Raw genomic sequence first — 20,280 nt, 5'->3', positions numbered from 1 at the left:
TCTGACCTAGGCAGTAATAAGCTACTTCAGTGTTATGTCTAGTTAAACATTACAAAGCCTCAAGCTCTTGCATAGCAGTGTTAGTTCTCCTTCCCTGACGTCAGCTGCTGTTCATGCTCAGGTACTGTGTGCAATATTTCCTTTTGCAAAATCTGCCGGCGCCTTTCTCTGCTCACAAGCCAGTGTTTGCTAGTATAGTTCATAGGACAGACCCATAAGTAAAAGCAGACCTCCCCTGTCATCCTGGCATGAGAGCCACAGGAAAGGACAATAAAGAAGAAGTTTCTGTTTCCAGCCGTCGCAGCCAAAACAAACCTGTTCACCAAGTTGGTTTTAGATTCTAGTGAAGGATGAATGAAGATGATAAAAGATCATTGTGAGTATTGACACAGAGCAGAAGCTGGAGATGTCACACGGTAGATACAGAGGGCGGCATTGTTAGTACATTCCATACTAGAACCCGGGACTGTCAGTGTAACCTATGCAGATTAGCAGAAGCCACATAGCAAAGTATAAGGAGGGGGCTCAGAATATATCATTCTTACTTATTCTTAATTTTAGGTAGATTAAGGCATCTCTATTATATCCATTCAGAACTAAACTAATAAGTGCCATGTCACCCACTACACGTCTTTATCCTTTCCAAAGTGCAAGTCAGGGTTTACAAAAAGTAAGAACCACCCCACACAAAACAGAAGAGCATATGAGCTATTTCCAGCTGTCTCATCTGCATTTGAAATCTCCTCACTTGCAAGTTCCCCTTTACTACAACTACTAATGTAAAATCATACAAGCAAAATATTACACGAGCTTCCACACTGAATTGTATATTGCACTAAGTTGCATCATGGGTTAAATGCAGGACCAAAGTAAAAGTGGGTAGGTTATTATTTTTTTCACAATTAAAATGGTTGGACATAAAGCCCTTTTAACTCATTTGTAGGTCCAATGCAAAGGCTCGATAAGCGGACCCCCCAACACCACTTAGATAGGTCACAAAGAGGGATACATGCAGTGGCACATTCAGCGTGCTACTGCAAAGTTTTACTGTGACGCCATACCCCACAACTCTGCACATTTATTCTTTGATTCTACCCATTCCTGTCACGTCCCTTACATGTCCCAAAAGAGTAAAAGTGTCTTCAATGTATAACGCAGAGTGATAATCCTTCCTTAGTTCCCATCAATTATTAGTATGTTGGGAAAAAGGGAACCTCAGTATAATGCAGTATATTACCACCTTAGTGGCCCCACACAGTATAATGTCCCCTAAGTGACCCATGGTACAGTATAATAATGCCCTCTCAGTGGGATATATCCCTCAGTATAATAATGCCCCCTCAGCAGCCCACCATTGAGCATAATAATACCTACTCATAGTATGATAAATGCCCCCTCCCTAACTCCAGCAAAATACACTACAAACAAATAAAAAAAAGATAAAATATTCACCTAGCCCTACTCCTATGAAGCTGTCTATGGGCTCTAGTACTGTCTCCTGCTTGGCGCTCATCATGCCTTATGGCCACAGACAGCACTAGTTGAGGCCTAAATTATGGATCAACTATGCAGACTCCACTACCAATGGAATTAACCTAGGGATTTGCTCTATGGTAAATACAGCTTTGGATGCACATTATGTCCACATAGTAACAGGACCGAGGTAGTATCTTTGCTGCAACAGAGTCAACAGTTACCCATAGCAACAATAAAGACACATAGGAGTTCAGTAAGAGGGTGCTGGACACTGGACACATTCTTTACCCCTGTAATATTTCAGACTGCACTACCTTTACTTCCATGCTATTTTTCATGGTGTTACTTTCAATGTCTTGGGTGTTTGATAAAAACTAGCCTTCACAAATGTTAATATTGTAAAGCAGTATGATTCAGACAATATGTAGTTATTAGATTAGAGCTGTTTGTCAGCATATGGTGGTATTATCTGAGCACTATGGGGGTAATGGCTTAGATGCTATTTGGCACTGCTACTTAGTTACTATACATTAAGGCTGAGGCCTCACGTTACGGAAACGCAGCTTCTTTTGTTGCAGATTTTGCTGTGTTTTTTTGAACCATACTCAGTAGTGAATTGAGCAAAAGGGAGAAGTATAAGAATTTCCTAGATATTTCCTATTCCCATTGTAGCCATTCTTGACTTTGGCTCCATAAAAGGCAGCAAAAAATGCTGTGTTTCCGCAGCATGGGGTCTCAGCCTAAATATTTTCAGTCTATGGTAACAGGCTGTATAACATTCTTATTTAGGTAACTGTATGGTGCTGTTATTCGGGCACCACATACATACAACATATATACAGACCTGCGAGTATAATAATCGGAGCAGAGGGGAGGCGAGGGAACACAATAAACACTGTTACACAACTCTCCGGGATCCAGTGTTACTCCTAGCACAGGCTTCGAGCCTTTATGGTAATGTCCCAGACATCACGTGAACATTCCACGTGACATCTGGTACATTACCATACAGGCCCAAAGCCTGCTAGGAGTAACATCGGATCCAGGAGAGGTGAGTAACAGTGTTTATTATGTTCCCTTACCTACCCTGGGGCTCCGATTATTATTCTTTTCAGATCCCCGAGTATAATAATAGTGGTAATTGTTGGGGTTTGCAGGCCCAGGCCTGCTCACAGCCGCTTCTACTCCCCTCTTCTATGTCCTATAGCAGAAGGGGAAGTGGGGGCGGCCATGGGCATGCCCAATGAGGTAGGTAAATAGGCCACTACCTGCTGAGGATACTCCAGCAGGTAGCGGCCTATTAAAAAAAAAAAAAAAAAAAAGTATCCTCACTCACCTACCTTGTGATCCCTTGTTGGAGCTGCTGCCGCTGCCTCTTCACCCGGCAGTGAGACGTCTGCGTCTTAGCGCAGGTGGCGTGATGACACCACCTGCGCTAAGACGCAGAGTCTATGCCACCCCAGGACAGGACCACTCAGTTTTGTTTTCAGAGTGGCCTGTCTTGGGCTAGTTTAGAAAAAAAAAAGTAAAAAAAAATTAAATAAAATGGTCAAATTGCTGCCCCACTGAAAGTGCTGCCTGAGGCATCCGCTTCACCTTGCCTCATTAGCGGTGTTGCCCTGAGCCCACAGCTGCCTGTGGCACCTTGTTATTGATCTGCAACAGTGTTTGAGCCTTCTGCTCTATATCTCATTCATCTCATCTAAAGCCAGTTCCAATAAAGGTGCCCACAGCTTTCCCTCACTTCTGAATGGCAAATTAGCCTAGTCAGCTGCAATATGTTATCTGCTTTTTTAGCACTGCATAACAAAGTAGTTTTGCTATTCCAGAATCTAGAAAAGCTGGGTAATAAGTGTGAGGCACTCATAGGGGTACTATCCCTTTAATGTGAGCTGCAGGCATGGACTCTTATTAATAGTGCACTTGTCATAGATCAGTTCATAGCCCACGGTGAGTTTACTCTCTGTGCTAAAAAAATACTTGAGTAAATGCAGATGAGCTGCCAGGGAACCTGTTGACTTTAGATCACATGAGATGTTTTTTTCCTTCTCTACACAAGGGAATAAGCCGTTGGTTCAGCTCTGCCATATGTATGTGTATAGCAGCAATTCCAATGTTTGCTGCAGACTTTGTTCGGTTCGTCCTCGCCCTCTCATGCACCTGTTATGGGTTTTCTTTCAGGAACAGCTGGGACATGCCGGCCAAACGCTGGCTGACGTGCAGCCCGAAATGATCCTCAGTGACTGCCAGGGGAAGGTAACAGAGGTGGAGCTTTGGCTGCGGAAGGTAAACCTGTCACCAGAGGAGAGCAAACAAGATCCAGATATGTTGCAGAGCGTTGAAGAGCAACTTGCAGAGTGTCAGGTAAGATGGCGGGCGGTCAGAGTTCACGGAGCCGCACCTCCCCTGTGGAATGTATTAAAGACAAGTCACTGAAGCCTTGACATTCTCTTATACTTCTATACCTTTACACATTATGTGTTACCACTATTGGCCTCATCTGCATAAAGGCGGATATAGTGGAGGTATTCTTGCCTGTACATATATATTTTTTGGCTTGCTATTATGATGCCTGTTCTTTACTTCAAACTAAAAAAAATATATTGATGATATAATGTTCTGCAAATTTCCAATATACTCTGGGGGTATCAATACGCTGGTCTCTATGTGCAGGAAGAAAATGCACTTAATTCACAATGAGTCTTCTTATCATTAGTTAGGTTCAGCCTTCTGGAAACTTTGTGAAAATCTACATAACATCCTTGCTGAATGAGATTTTTGCAATAATTTATGCCACAAAAGTTGTGTAAAAAATAATGCATCTAGCATGGATGGAATACTTTGCTGCTGGAGTTTTTCCTGCAGTGCTTTTTTGCTGTGGCCTGTTACCTAGACCTTTAGCCTCAGGGTAAGTTCACATGGGGTTTTTTGGACCGGAACCTGAAGCGGCTGCCTCAGGTTCTGGTCCAAAAGATGGGTAGCCACAAGTGAATGCCGGTGCACTGCGTCGGCATCCAGTCACGTACTCCGCTCCGGATTAGGCCCAATTAATGGGCCTAGTCGGGAGAAGGGAGTGTCTTCAGGCCAAATTGTGAGGCGAAAGAGCCTGAAGAATGAGCATCTCGCTACTTTCTCCGGGAAGCGGAACAAGCTGGCTCCTGGCAAAAACACCTGAACGGCTCCCATTAATTTCAATGGGAACCGTCTTTTTGGTCAGGATTTTGAGGTGAATATGGCCTCAAAATCCTGACCAAAATACTCCATGTGAACTTACCCTTAATCTCTATCCACACAAACAATATTCAAGACCATGTGAGGAACATTTATTTAATGGCTGTCACATGGCAGCATTAAACAGTCCATTTTTAACAGACCGACAAACATATAGGACATATATATATATATATATATCCTACTAATAATATAAGTGTGAAAGTTTGTGTGTTTGGATGTTTGTGAGTTTGGATGTTTGTTCCTCAATCACGCTAAAACGCCTGGACGGATTTGCGTGCAATTTTCCACAAACATAGTTTTCCCTTAGGATTGAGTCACAGGCTACTTTTAGTGCCACTAATCAACATGGCTTCCTAGCAGGAGACTCACAAAAGCAGGACTCTTAGCCCCAGCTATAGACTCACACACACTGCCTGGCATTTCCTGTCTCAACCTGCCTGCACACTCCTTACTGTCACCTCAGGAGTAGCCCTCACTCTACTCACTCACATTTACATATAGCTTTCCACTATATAACACATCACATTGTCTGTATCACTACATACACACTTTGAAAAAGTCCCTTTTTCGTGGTCATTTTCCACCTTAGAATCTATTGCCACAGGGGCACAACATTGTTTTGGATATCCGTTTTACATCAGTTTGTCATTTTTTTGTAACTGTCAGTGATAAAAAAACAAACAATGAATTTCATTGGTCTCATCAATGTTTGATGGCCTTCAAAAGGATGCAAATGATAAGAAGATTGAGGTGTTAGAACTGTGCAAAGACTTACACTCTGGATGAAAACTACAATATTTCTGTTCACAAACCAAGATCTTAAAACTGAAGAGGAAGTCAAACACATTGGGGGGGGGGGTTATTGTTTTTCCCCCTATCAGTATGTTTTTGCAGTGTGGGAGGAAACCCATGCAAACTTGGGGAAAACATACAAACTCCTTGTAGACGTTACCATAGGTGGGATTTGAACCCAGGACTCCAGCGCTGCAAGGCTACAGTGCTAACCACTGAGCCACCACATATTATTATCTCTATGCCAGTTTTCTGAAGTAGAGAGATCATATTGTGGCGCACATTTGACACAACTCACTTTCTTCCGTCAAATGTGTGCCACAACCCCTTCTCGCGTGAGTTATAATGAAAATCTATATCAGTTCAATTTTCGTGATTCTGATTTACGAAGGGTCAGGCTCTGTTGGGGACGTTATTAAGAGTGATGTATGAAACATCATTCTTAATAAAGTAAGTTAAATACATTTCCATAAGGCTAAGTTCACATCTGTGACTCCGACTCCTTCATAACTTGCTGTCAGCCGTGGTTAGACAGAACTTGTAAAGCTCCTCTAAATCATTAAAAAGCTAATGAAAGAATTGCTATAAAAGTAAATATGTAACAAACTATGTATCTAATTAATTACCATACATAATATCTATAATAGTAGAATTTAATTCAAAATAATTAATCTAGGTACACTCAAAACTGGCCCCAGCTCCAACTCCCTAGCGCTGGTACACTGTGCTGGAAAGTGTTGCATTTTCTTTGATAATTTTCACATTCATGTATAAGATGATTATGGGGGATGATTCTACACGGTGACCCATCATAGCCATAGAGTATGGTGATAGACCTTGTATGTCCCTCATTCAGATATTTACTTTCCAGAAAACCTTACAAGAAACAGAAAAGAAGATCAACTTGTTGCTGGAAAATAGTGACTACAGACAGCAAGGAAATGGGACAGTGCTAGAAGAGGCTGAGACCTTATCTCTGAAGCTAAAGGCTCTGAAGAAGAGTTTAGAAAATGTTCAAGAAGTTCTTCAGGTCAAGTCTGCCAGTGAACAGGTATCCTGTCGTGTGAGCAACATGATGTGCTTAAGGCTAAGGCCCTACATAGTGAGCCACGGCCAAAAAACACTCACGTTTTTTAAATCGTAGCATTTCGGATGCATTTTTTTTTCTGCAATGTGTGGATGGGATCCCAGAATCCTATCCATTTTGCAGATAGTGTAATGCAAATACTTCCTGTATTTCTCCCTTCCAGCTTGCTCAACGGACACACAATACTTATGCAGATCAGATAATATACACATGCTTGTAGAGAAGGGACTCTGCATGTGTATTATCTGCATGTTTACATAGCTGAACTAATTTTCTTGTCGGCAATGAGTAAGTGACGTCACTTGTCCTATCTCCCAGGTCCCTGGTTATAGCTACGATGTGTAAACAATGGGAACAATCAGTTCACAAAGCAGGAAAACAAAGCTGCATTTCTAAAGCAATATGTTTAGGAAAAGTCTTCAATTTACATAAAATACCAGTATAGATAGGATCCTTGAGATGGGACAACCTTTAAGACAAACCTCTAACCCTGCATGTGCCCTCTTTGACTCCACCCAATATTATGCCCCCTTTGTGTCCCCCACATAGCAAGTTCACAAATCATCTTAATACCCTGTTGCATTGCACATACAGTCACCCTCTAGGGATGGTTTGGTTTAGAAAATGTTATTTCAAATAATAATCTATTAGAGCATTAATACAAAGCTTTTCCCCATCAGTCAGAGCAGAGCTACAAAAGGAGTCAGTGCTGGAATCACACCTTTACATTGCATGGACAACACATTTATTTCAGTATGCACTATGCAATGCTTGATTTTCCCTGTATGCTGGTTCGCAGTATTCGGGCACTTTCTGTAAGGTTCCTCCACAGATTACAGCTGGTTGCTTGGGGTTGCAGTACCGTTCTGTTTTCAGGGTATCCTTCAAACAAAAAGAAATGGTCCAAACCCTTTTAAGCTAAAAAATATTTCAGTCTGGAATCTAATCTTATGTATTTTCTATAGATCCATAATGGTGTAAAGGAGGAGAAGTTACTCCATTCCCCATCTAGAACTGCCAATTCTGCTGAGAAGACTCAAGTAAGATGTCACTTCTCTTAATGAAAACTTTGAGAATGCAGTTCAATCTACATGCAGTATTTTATAGAGCAGGAGAAGCTGATCCGATTGCTATATATGTTTGTTAGAAAAATTCCTTTAGTCAATTAAATTGCTGCTGATTATGGATTTAAGAGTCCAGTGGGCGGACCTACTCAATGGTTGACAGCCTTCCCTTTATGAATGTGTTTACAGAGATAGGACTACACACTGGTCTTCTTTCCTGGAAGTAATAAACCAAGCCAAAAATTTTTATCTCACATAGTCGTATACTATTGGGTTAATAACTCACTGTGACTGCCATATTACGGATTCATACAGTTATACGTCTATAATGATCTTTTTTATCTTTCTTTATAGGTTTTCAACACAGAGATGTCAACTAAAAAACATCTTACTGAACTCACTGTACTTAATGAAGAGTCTTATTTACCATCTCACCCAAGGTATTAAGATTACACTTAGTATATGTGGTGCTGAGCAGTGTCTATATATACAGGGCAACAGAAGTGGTACTAGACAGGGTCTATATATACTGGGCAATAGAAGTGGTACTAGACAGGGTCTATATATACTGGGCCACAGAAGTGGTACTGAGCAGTGTCTATATATACAGGGCAATAAAAGTGGTACTGGGCAGTGTCTATATATACGGGGCAAAAGAAGTAGTACTGGGCAGTGTCTACATATACTGGGCAGCAGAAGTAGTACTGGGCTGTATGTATATACACTCACCGGCCACTTTATTAGGTACACCATGCTAGTAACGGGTTGGACCCCCTTTTGCCTTCAGAACTGCCTCAATTCTTCGTGGCATAGATACAACAAGGTGCTGGAAGCATTCCTCAGAGATTTTGGTCCATATTGACATGATGGCATCACACAGTTGCCGCAGATTTGTCGGCTGCACATCCATGATGCGAATCTCCCGTTCCACCACATCCCAAAGATGCTCTATTGAATTGAGATCTGGTGACTGTGGAGGCCATTGGAGTACAGTGAACTCATTGTCATGTTCAAGAAACCAGTCTGAGATGATTCCAGCTTTATGACATGGCGCATTATCCTGCTGAAAGTAGCCATCAGATGTTGGGTACATTGTGGTCATAAAGGGATGGACATGGTCAGCAACAATACTCAGGTAGACTTTGGCATTGCAACGATGCTCAATTGGTACCAAGGGGCCCAAAGAGTGCCAAGAAAATATTCCCCACACCATGACACCACCACCACCAGCCTGAACCGTTGATACAAGGCAGGATGGATCCATGCTTTCATGTTGTTGACGCCAAATTCTGACCCTACCATCTGAATGTCGCAGCAGAAATCGAGACTCATCAGACCAGGCAACGTTTTTCCAATCTTCAATTGTCCAATTTCGATGAGCTTGTGCAAATTGTAGCCTCAGTTTTCTGTTCTTAGCTGAAAGGAGTGGCACCCGGTGTGGTCTTCTGCTGCTGTAGCCCATCTGCCTCAAAGTTCGACGTACTGTGCGTTCAGAGATGCTCTTCTGGCTACCTTGGTTGTAACGGGTGGCTATTTGAGTCACTGTTGCTTTTCTATCAGCTTGAACCAGTATGGCCATTCTCCTCTGACCTCTGGCATCAACAAGGCATTTCCGCCCACAGAACTGCCACTCATTGGATGTTTTTTCTTTTTCGGACCATTTTCTGTAAACCCTAGAGATGGTTGTGCGTGAAAATCCCAGTAGATCAGCAGTTTCTGAAATACTCAGACCAGCCCTTCTGGCACCAACAACCATGCCATGTTCAAAGGCACTCAAATCACCTTTCTTCCCCATACTGATGCTCGGTTTGAACTGCAGGAGATTGTCTTGACCATGTCTACATGCCTAAATGCACTGAGTTGCCGCCATGTGATTGGCTGATTAGAAATTAAGTGTTAACGAGCAGTTGGACAGGTGTACCTAATAAAGTGGCCGGTGAGTGTATATTGGGCCACATAAGTGGAACTGGGCAGGGTATATATATACTAGGCAACATAAGTGGTACTGGGCAGCAGGGCCGCTTTAACCATAGATCCAATGGTTACTTAACTAAGCATTGCCAAGGGGACTCTGTCTGTACATTCGTACTCTATATAGTATGTATAGCTAAAGCATTTACCAAAGAAGGGGGGGGGGAGTCAATTCCAATGGCAGTATTTCTGGTTTTTTACTAGCTAGAAAAATTCTTTATTACAAAAATGGTCACCAAATACCCCAAGAATAATAGAATAGTGAAAATAAAAATTGGGAGTAAATATTATATTACCCTCCACAGATTCCCTTTTCAATGGTTCACTTCTCACAATTTGAAGTTTGAACCATTCATTTACATTAAGGGTATGTTCACATAAAAGAATTTGGTGATAATTTTGATGTGGATTCCATATCAAAATCTGTACAAACTCCATTCTGAATTTCCCCTCGTTGTATTTAGAGGAAGGACCAACTTACGTGTATTTGACAATTCCTTATGATCAAGGAGAGGGGGCATCTTTGCCCGGTCCTCCACTCATTTAGGGACTTAATTTGGCCCAGTCTTATGTAGTTGTATTCCGAAGTATAAATGGCAAATATATGCCAATAGTACACTCTTCTGACAAAATTAAAGTATAGACACATGTTAGACAAATACACTAACCAACAATAAAAAGTTGTTGAAATTATTTGAAATGTTATACATTGAGGAGGCTCTAGTGTTCTATTAGGCTGCATCGAGCCTGGATAGAAGAAGAAATTTTGTTGGTAAAGGAGATTCCCTATAGTATTTTGTTGGATCATTGCTAATCAAATATTGGTGACCTAATCTGAGTATAGGTCATCAAAATACAAGTCCCAGAAAACCCCTTTATTGTATGTATATGTAGAGATGTTGCCTATAGCTCTTCTATTCCAGTCTATACAAATGATAATCTCTAGCAACCTTCTTTCTCCTGGCTACAATGGGCTTCAACAAATTATTACAACTTCAAGTGACAACTTGTTGATTATAATGGCCTTGGACGGATATTTAATGTGCTACCTTATTTTATTTTATTTTTAGGAGCCCAGTTGGGGATGGGCCCTCATCACCCACTAAGCCTCGAAGTAAAACTCCTTTGTCTGTGATTGAAGATATTACCTGGAGTAAGTGGCTCTATCTACAAAAGGAGCTGTCATACAGGATAAAGGCGACTTCTTCTAGACATACTAATGAGCCAGATGTAAGTCTTGTTGAGTCATGTAATAGGATTAGAATTATAGATAAAGTTTTTATTTAATGGCACGCTTCTTATAAAAAGTACATTTCACACTTTCAAATTCGCTATCTGGAGCACTGAGGCTGGTTCCATTGCTTCAAACTGCTATGGTTCACACTGCTCTAATTCACTCCCTGCTTCCAACCTCCTTTGTTTCAGTGACAGGGCCAGGAAGCTATGCTGAAAACTCTCATGGTCACACTGGCATATTAGAGTGTTAATATTATTTATGTTAAAGAGGACCTTTCATCAGTTGGAGCACATGCATTTTTATAGAAAAAAGTAATGAAAAAACTGGGCACTCACCACAAACGTGTTCAGTAAAAGTGATCCAAACTTTATTGCAACTTTCCATTTAAAAATTCGGGAGGAGGCACACTGAATGGAGTGAGAGACAGCTGTTTCGTGCAAGTTGCACTTTCTCAAGCTCAACTGTTTTATATACCGCTAGAAAGCCGGCAGTTTGCATTGAATTCAGCGCACTGTCGGCTTTCCCGATCTGTGCCCCGGGTGAAGAGCTATCAGTGCCGGTACTGTAGCTCTTCACTGTCAGAAGGGCGTTCCTGACAGTCAGTACTGTGAGAGCGGGGAGGAACGCCCACCCAGTACTCGTCTATGGACGAGTACTATCAGAAGGGCGGAGGTAGGTGTTCCTCCCTGCTCTCACAGTACAGCGCAATAGACGCTGCTGTGAGGAAAGGCGTTCCTGACTGACTGTCCTGGAACGTCCTTCTAACGGTGAAGAGCTACGGTACTGGCACCGATAGCTCTTCATCCGGGGCCCAGATCATGAAAGCCGACAGTGCGCTGAATTCAGCCCACTGTCAGCTTTCTAGCGGTATATAAAACCGCATGTGCCCCAGGTGGTGAAAGGTCCTCTTTAAACATATAAATCATTTTTTTTATTTTACTAATTCAAAGTTTTATTTGGATTAAACAGTTGTAAAATAAAAAAGAGAGTGAACATAAGTAACATAAAAACTAAACAAATTGTACATGTAAGGGTGTCAGTTAGCGAATATCCGAAAACCAAAATGACACAGTAGAAAATAAATGAAAGGACATATACTGTATATCAGCACATATAAGTCACTCTCCTGCTCCAAATATAAAATGTACTAAACTTGTCGCAATACAGCAAAAGAAGAGGAGGGTAAAGCACAAAGAGAGAGAGAAGGCCACAAGGGGAAGGAACCAAGTTGAACAAATTTTTTTAAGAATTTTTTTTTTTTTTAACATTTTCTGTATCAATATATTAAAAAAAAACCTGTTTTTAAATTTTTACTGTCCATTTTACCTAATAATAGACTGACACTTGCAAATTTTTTAGGCGTTTACTTTGCAGCAGTCACCTCATCACAGACAGTACAAGCAGGATTACTATAGGTTACAACTTCTATAGATAACATCACATAACACCCTGCATTGCATTCACTACTGACTATAGATAATGTCACTTTTTATCCACTCCCTCTATGGAGAATGCCTAGAAAATTCTACCATAGACCACAATGAGTCGGCTCCACTCTGTTACTTCCTATGGCCATGACTATGCGCTACAGCATATTACTAAATGATGTGAACAGAGCAGAGAAGAAATGGCAGCCCTATAATAATGTGCAAACAATAGAATAAAACATCTATAATCTGAAAACAGAAACTGATTAGAGAAAACGTGCTGTATTTATCTGGTTTTAATAAATATCTAAATAAAAAAATGGTGAAATATTCCTTTTGACACCTGTCCTATAAATTGTTTCTTAAAATATTAGACTGCAAAAGAAGTTAAGATCAGATTAATATCAAGAATCCCTGCCGGGACAGTAAAGTCACCACTTGTAGAAGATGCAAAGCATTTCCTGACCCGGCTGAAAGGTTTGAATGAAGAAGCCTCATCCCCACTCACTCAGGTAAGAAGAATGCAGCGAGATATTTCTGTAAAAAAATTAGTAAAATGATGATAATAATAATTAATAATAATAAATAAGGAATTTCTATAGTATCTTTTGTACTATGACTGGAAGTCTAGCTTAGAAAAATTATATGTATTATTATATATACCCTTAAGATATTAGTTTCATGACTTCCATGTATGTGCCAGAGTATCCAGTAGGTCCCCGTTGGTGGGGAAAGCCAAGAGGTTTGTGGTAAGGATCGCTAACAAATCTTCCAATGTCTTCTCCTAAGTTGGTGCAGTGCTAAGGGGGCCTGCAGGGGGCCTGATCGTGGGTCTACCTTAGCATGATGGGAGTTGGAGTGCCTGTGATGGTGGGTGCAGTAATGAAACCTAGGAGACAGGGTTGCAAATGAAGTGGCTCCCAGTTTAATGATGATGAAAAGGGAAATGTCTTGCAAATGCTGGAGGTACAATCCTTAAGAGCATCTACTAAGGCTGGATTTGCGTGTTAAGATGGTACTTTCTGCTGGCAGTCTATGTCTCCCTTGCTAGGGCTCTTGTGATTTTCTGAACCCTTGCTGATGGCTTCCCTCATAGGTTACCGCCAATCACAAGGGATTACAGTGAAAAACTGCAGAGATCTGCTAAATGTTCAGGAACTGTTGTAATAAAAAAAGGACTGTCCAAAATGGGCACTATTACTGTTACCGTGTATGATGACTAACAGAGCATGTGGGTCAGTGATGGCTTTCCTCTACAGGACTATTGTTATTAGTCCTGGTGGTATGTGGAATACAATAGTCTGACCTGAAATTAGACTCCTTTGTTTGCATTAAATAAGGTTTGCTCCAAAACATTTAATCTGCTGGTTTTTGGGGTTTTCCTATGTGTGTCACTTTTAGGGAGGGGTGTGTGTGCCAGAAGAGGGTAGCTCACAGTGTATCATCTAAAATAAGGCCATCCTTGACTATTCCTAATATGATCGACATGACAAGGTGACAAACTATGTAAACTGTTCTATTTAGGAGAGCGCGAGAAACCTACACGGAGCACTTTTTGTTTGGATGTGTTCAGTGTCTCAGTGGCTGCAGAACATTGAGGAGATGCTGGACCTCGAGATCCTGACTAGAGAAGAGGCTGCTGCTGAGCTGACCCTCTATGAGGTAAACCGAGTGTAAATCCTGCGTACCTGTGTAGGATTATACAATATATTTATGTAATTGTCTGATCTATTTTTAAAGCACCTCCAAAATCTACCACTTTGTACCCACTGCTTCTATGTAGACCTCTGTTTCCCCTCATTCATAGACCATGACGGCCACAACCATTTGTTTATGAGCTACATTTTTTCTTTGCTTCCTCAGAAACTCATGGAGGATTTCCACGCTCTTTCAGAGGAAATGGCCAATAAGACTAGCGTGCTCTTATCACCAATCACCCATGAGGGGGCGCAGACCAACATTTTGTTCCAGTGTTACAATGACCTAAGGGATTGGCTCATTCAGATTCACAGTACTGTCAAGACCAGATACAAACGTATGCAAGGAGAACTGGAGAAACACAATAACTATCAGGTATTGCATTTACTGTATTTGTTTGCAGTTCACACTTGGAGGTGCATTGGCTGAAGAGGAGGGTGTGTGGGCGACGTCCTGATCACACCCTTCAGTTACATACAATGCAGCTGTGGATTTACCATGTTTCATTAGGTTGTGCACCTATGTGACTATACTATGAGAATTGTTACGATAATAAACACATGAATATATATTTTTATTTTTCATGGCACTCCTCCCCAACTATAAATGGATTGCTTGTGTGTTTGGATAGTATTATGCTGTCCCTGGGTGCCCTATGGAAGCATTATAATATTGTTTGATGCTGTAATATTTGCAATATCTTATGAAATGTATTACCTGCCATCTATATGGCTCTGAATATATGACCTCTTTATATAAAATGTATGATTATTTTCGCATATCGATCCACTTTGTCCTAGGTCTTCCTGCAGATATTCCAAAGTAATGGCAATGTCTATTTATTAATGTGATCATGTTTCATTCTTTAAGTAAAGCTCCTTGCATTCAGTGGTCACTTAGACAGGATGTGACGTGAACCACCGTAACTTTTAGTTGTGTTAGATTTTAAGACTAAGGGTTCATTCACACGGAGGAAAATGGTGAGGAATTTGTTGTGGAATTTCAGCGCTGAAAAAAAAGCCTCCCATTGACTTCAATGAGTTCCTTTTTCTGCCAGCTGAAATTCCACACCAAATTTCTCACCATTTCCCTCCGTGTGAATGGACCCTCACATTAAGAGACTTTTCAGACACATGGGCAGCACGGTGGCTCAGTGGTTAGCACTGTAGCCTTGCAGCGCTGGAGTCCTAGGTTCAAATCCTGCCAAGGACAACATCTGCAAGGAGTTTGTATGTTCTCCCCGTTTGCGTGGGTTTCCTCCTGGTACTCTGGTTTCCTCCCACACACCAAAGACATACTGATAGGGAATGTAGATTTTGAGCCCCATATGGGACAGTGACTAACAATATCTGTAAAGCGCTGTGGAATATGATGGTGCTATATAAGTAAGCATAATAAATAAATAAATACCATCCCTTCATGCCATTTCTGTAACACATAAGGCATACATGAAATACCCAAGTAATGTTTCTGTGATGTTGACGTTGACTCTTATGCTTTCATCTTGCTTGATTTCTTTCTTTTTTTTTAATATAGAATGATATCCGCCATTTATATGATGTCCTAGTGAAGAAGAAATCTAACCTCATACAACGACTGAATACCAGTGGGGTTTGTGAGGTGGATACACTCATTGAGGTAATGGAAAGTTATCAAATACAACACAATGTGGATTACGAGCATGGGACGAATGTAAAAGGTTTTTGTAAGCCAGTTGTTCCTGTGCTAAGTATTTCATCCTGGAAGAAGTGACCAATGATCAGACTTTAGGGTAGGTCTGCTCCATCTCCGTCAGTTCTTCTGTCTGTGTTCCAGTCGGTCTCTCTGATACTATGATATATCAGAGCAATGGACTTCAATGACAGCACTGTGCACCTAATGTTATTCATTGACCTCCCATGCTGTTTCTGTGTTTCATAGTTAGTGAGAGGAGACGCTACAAATGAGTATGTAAGTGCTGCCATTAAGGGAGCACATGGGGTACTTCTATATGGGGCAGTTATATATGTGATCACATACACCCATACTGCCAGTTGACCATTGCTCATCTTAATACAGCAGCCGTATGTGTATGTAATGCAGATATTTGTATCTGTGTATAGGATCCCAGTCTTATACGTGGCAGCCCAGGATCTTTCCTTGCAGGCAAATGTCCTATAACCATAATGTATGACACTGTATGTATAATGTGATATGTACATTAAACTACTTTTTCTTCCTTTGGTTTATCCTAGGAAGCAGCTGTATATGAGAAAGAGCTAATGAGCTATGAAAGTCAAGTTTCATCCCTGAATGAGAGAGGAGAGAAACTTTCCATCCCTATATGTTCCAATCAAGATGTTCACAAACTGGAGGTGAGACTACGTGGCAGATGGTTTGTGGATGTCGATCCTATCGATGTCCGCCACATGTGGAAGCTATACATACATGGAAAAACACTCTTAAATACTAGTGTATGAAATGTTACGCCATTGTGGTAAATAATTAGAATATATACTATATGTATATATATATATATATATATATATATATATATATATATATATATATATGTAAAATACTAACCCAGAATAATGTGCAATAATATACAATTTACTTTATACCTTTTGTGCAAATTTACACAAATTTATTGATTGCCACCTAAAGGACATTGCTGGTAATGCACCTTTTAGCTACGGATTTTTTATCTATTTATCTATTTATTGTTAATCTATTTATTTTTGTATTTTTTTGTTTCCTTTATATAATTATTAAGCATCTTTCTTTACTAGTCTTGAATCAATATTTCTTCAGTTGCTGCAAAGTTTGTAACCCACTTACAACATGACTAACTGATATAGATCTGATATCACACTTATATCTGATATCTTATATATCTGATATCACACATATAGATCTGATATCACAGACTTTAGGGTCCTTTTTGCTCTACCCCTCCCATCTCTTATTGTTATATGGTAGATAGCAGCAGTGGGAGAGAGGTTTGTACACAGCCGATCAGAATATGCCACCAAGGTTATACAGGTTGTAATTGTGTCAGAGTGTAGATAGGGAAGAAAGCACTGAAAAGGCAATCTGTATAGGGATAGGCAAATCACACAGGCTGTGCATGAGTGTAAAGAGAAAGGAGAGCATCTAGGGCAGTCTCTACAGTGAAAGGAAATCATATACTCCTCAGCATCACTGTCCATCTGTCTAGGTGAAAGTAGAACCCTATGAGTGTAGTCCAGAATGAGCTGGTGAAAGCAGTAACGTTTTGTACACTCAAATCTTAAACCCAGCTTGTTTTCCTTGGAAAGACATGCTAGTTCAAGAAAAGTCTGAACCTAGGAGCAGGTTGCAAACTTCAATTCAGAGGTTCTAGAAATGAATGAAGTAATGGCATCAGCAGCTGGAAATGCAAGGACCCTATTAACATATGAGAAAATAATTTCCCCCATATTGCCAAGGTAGAAAATTGTTGTAGTTGAGAAGACACTCATACACACAACTTATACAACAGACAGAATTTGCATGTGTTAATTGATACAGATTCTGTATAATTCTCAGCCTGTACACTAGTTGTGGCTCTCTATATTAATGATGATACCTTTTCTAGGATGTCTTGGATGACACTTGGCACATTCTTCGGTCTAACCAGGATAAATGTAGCAGTGCAGCTATTAATAAGTCACAGGTGGATGCGCTGCTATGTGGACTCTCGGGGCTGCTATGTTTGGGGAAAGAAAAGATTGAAAACAGTAAAGAATATCTCAGCAGAAGTAAAGAAAGTCTGAACAGTCATATAGAAAATCACAGGGTATGTACATACTGTGGTCGCCAACAGTGGGGGCATGAAAATATGTGTTTCAGAATTCAATACCAGTCTTTGTGCCACACGGTCACTTATTAAACCTATGTCATTTATCCACATGCCACCTGGAGTGATGACAATAAATGAAATCAATTATCTGGTATTAGCGGCGTGATATCCGTACAGTAATAACCATTTGCCAGTATAAAGGAAAATTATATCTTTTTAGTCATTATTAAAGGTCAGTTGCAAATATGAGCGATAAAGGATCTTTCTCAATATGACAAATAGCTGGACAACACAAGTAATGTTCCCGAGTCTGCAGCTTGTTCTGTATAAGAGTTCTTGAACGCCCATCCATCTCAAAGAGTTGTGTTTCTACAATTATTATGGGGTTCATTTAGAAAGTGAGTTGTGGAGATATTTTAGGGTTCATACTCATATCATTGCAACCTGCAAGGACCCTATACAGCAGCACAGAGTACCTTCAGCTCTGTTTTATGGATCGGTAGAATATGCAAATGTCTTTCCCAGGATGTAAATAGGGAAACACTGCCTCTGTATGCTGCCCTCTATGGGAAGCTCCCTTGATCATCATGCCCAACTATGCAACAAGCCTTCATTGCAATGATGCGGGATTTTGCCAAGTCAGTACGATGAAGATACTGACTTGGCAAAATCCTGCATCATTGCAATGAAGGCTTGTTGCAAAGTTGGGCATGATGTTCAAGGGAGCTTCCCATAGAGGGCAGCATACAGAGGCAGTGTTTTCCTATTTACATCTTGGGAAACATATTTGCATATTCTTCCCATGATCCCCCACAGTGGAGCGAAAAGGGCTTTGTAAGACTCCACACACCTACATGGTGGTCTCTCCCTAAGGAGTGACAATATCCCCATAATTATGGATCGGTAGGCTCTCTATGTGCCTCTGTACAGTGCCTTCATGACCATTGCTGCTAGGGGAGAATCTTTTCATACTACACACTCAGTATATGTGATATACACATTTGGTCTCATGTTTACTGGCCCTTTAACACCCCATTGACTGAGACATTACTAATAGTGACTCATGATTCATTAGCTAATCGTCTTATGCAGTTTTACCAGTTTACTGTCCTCATTCCCCACTCTTGATCTCCCTCCTAATCTCTCCAAATTCTCAAGTCTCCGTCCTTTGGATTAGTTATTTTCACTCCGAGGTGTGGGCAGACTTATAAAACCACAGCTTACTCTCCTATTTTTACTTTTACTTGAGTTGATTTATACAGGAAACGAATCCCAATGATCCACAACACATTATCTGCTTTTATGTCTTTTTTGTCCACCCTGAACTATAGGAATAGTCGTCACTGTGCTCCCAGCCCCTTCCTGGTATCTAAGGGGGTGAGGGGTGATTTGAAGTTACTTTTTGAATTTACAACAAAAACATATAATTTTAACATGTATGTTAAAGGGGTTTCACAGGAATCACAGGCAAACCTCTTTATTGGAGTGATACATGGCATACTAACCTGCCTTTATGTAGAATACTAGCTAGTAACGTTTGAGTTGTCAGAATGCTCCTATGGGTAAAGGGAAAAAACAATTAACACTACTTACATATTACATTTGGCGCATGTTGGCAGTAGCGGTATAGTTGCGACAACCCAAATGTCTATATTGATTGGAGTTATCTTGTAAGTATTTTAATATGACAAAATATTTGTGTAAACCTCTGATTTCTTATGTTTTTTTCCTAAACAGAAGTTTTTCAGTCACCTGGAAAGTCAAGTTCTATTACTACAAGCCCTCACATCACGAAAATCAAGTCCCGATGTTGACAAGCAGCGTATAGAGCCTGTGACGCAAGAAGCTGAGACCATGATACAACACTCAGATGACCACTGTATTAATATGATGGTTATAATGAAGGTAATAGTAAGCTGTACCATATAGTGTTCATAGGAATCTAGAGCCTAGGTCTCCTCTGTTATCATATCTATGTTTAATGCAAATATTTGTGGCCAGTAACTCCACCCTATTGACTAATGGCTTGTACTTCATGCATGTTCTTTGCACCAACAGAACTGGACAGACTTTGACTCAAAGTATGACTATCTAAGCAAGAAGTACGAAGCTCTGGAAGCCATGATCCCTACAAGTAGTTTGGTGGAGGAATCAGTAGAAAGGGTTATAGAGCGGCTAAAACAGTTCCAGGTAACTCAGACCATCCAACAGCTGATGGATGACACAAAGATGGTCATAACGATGACAAGGGAAGGGGGATATTTTCTATACATGGCAGATGAATAGGAAAGTTTTCCATTTGCTTAAAGAATATGTTGCTTCCATGCAGTATTTCCAATATACACACACATTCATGTGCGGATTATACAAAGTATATGGTGCCCCCATTTTACAGAAGTCATGGAGGGTGGCCCACTACCCTGAACTGTCTTAGTCATATTAGGGAACTGAATCTCCTTCTTTTTTGACTCCATAGTCATCCATTCATTTGA

At 40.6% G+C, this 20,280-nt stretch overlaps 1 protein-coding gene across 2 annotated transcripts in view; it reads left to right on the top strand.

Moving 5' to 3' along the window:
• The window catches only part of SYNE2 (spectrin repeat containing nuclear envelope protein 2), a 232,528-nt gene that overhangs the window by 144,654 nt on the left and 67,594 nt on the right, over window positions 1-20,280 (top strand). For both annotated transcript variants that reach the window (XM_075282716.1, XM_075282715.1), the window contains exons 65-77: window positions 3,658-3,840; window positions 6,374-6,553; window positions 7,555-7,629; window positions 8,008-8,093; window positions 10,695-10,854; window positions 12,663-12,800; window positions 13,813-13,950; window positions 14,152-14,361; window positions 15,523-15,624; window positions 16,221-16,340; window positions 17,585-17,785; window positions 19,526-19,693; window positions 19,847-19,978. In XM_075282716.1, the coding sequence (XP_075138817.1) occupies window positions 3,658-3,840; window positions 6,374-6,553; window positions 7,555-7,629; window positions 8,008-8,093; window positions 10,695-10,854; window positions 12,663-12,800; window positions 13,813-13,950; window positions 14,152-14,361; window positions 15,523-15,624; window positions 16,221-16,340; window positions 17,585-17,785; window positions 19,526-19,693; window positions 19,847-19,978 (1,893 nt within the window). The remainder of the gene's footprint in view (window positions 1-3,657; window positions 3,841-6,373; window positions 6,554-7,554; window positions 7,630-8,007; window positions 8,094-10,694; window positions 10,855-12,662; window positions 12,801-13,812; window positions 13,951-14,151; window positions 14,362-15,522; window positions 15,625-16,220; window positions 16,341-17,584; window positions 17,786-19,525; window positions 19,694-19,846; window positions 19,979-20,280) is intronic.

The sequence above is a fragment of the Leptodactylus fuscus genome, chromosome 7, assembly GCF_031893055.1.
Source record: "Leptodactylus fuscus isolate aLepFus1 chromosome 7, aLepFus1.hap2, whole genome shotgun sequence".
Lineage (NCBI taxonomy): Eukaryota > Metazoa > Chordata > Amphibia > Anura > Leptodactylidae > Leptodactylus > Leptodactylus fuscus.
Note: the sequence above shows the minus strand (reverse complement) of the source record. Positions and strands in the feature narration are given on the sequence as shown.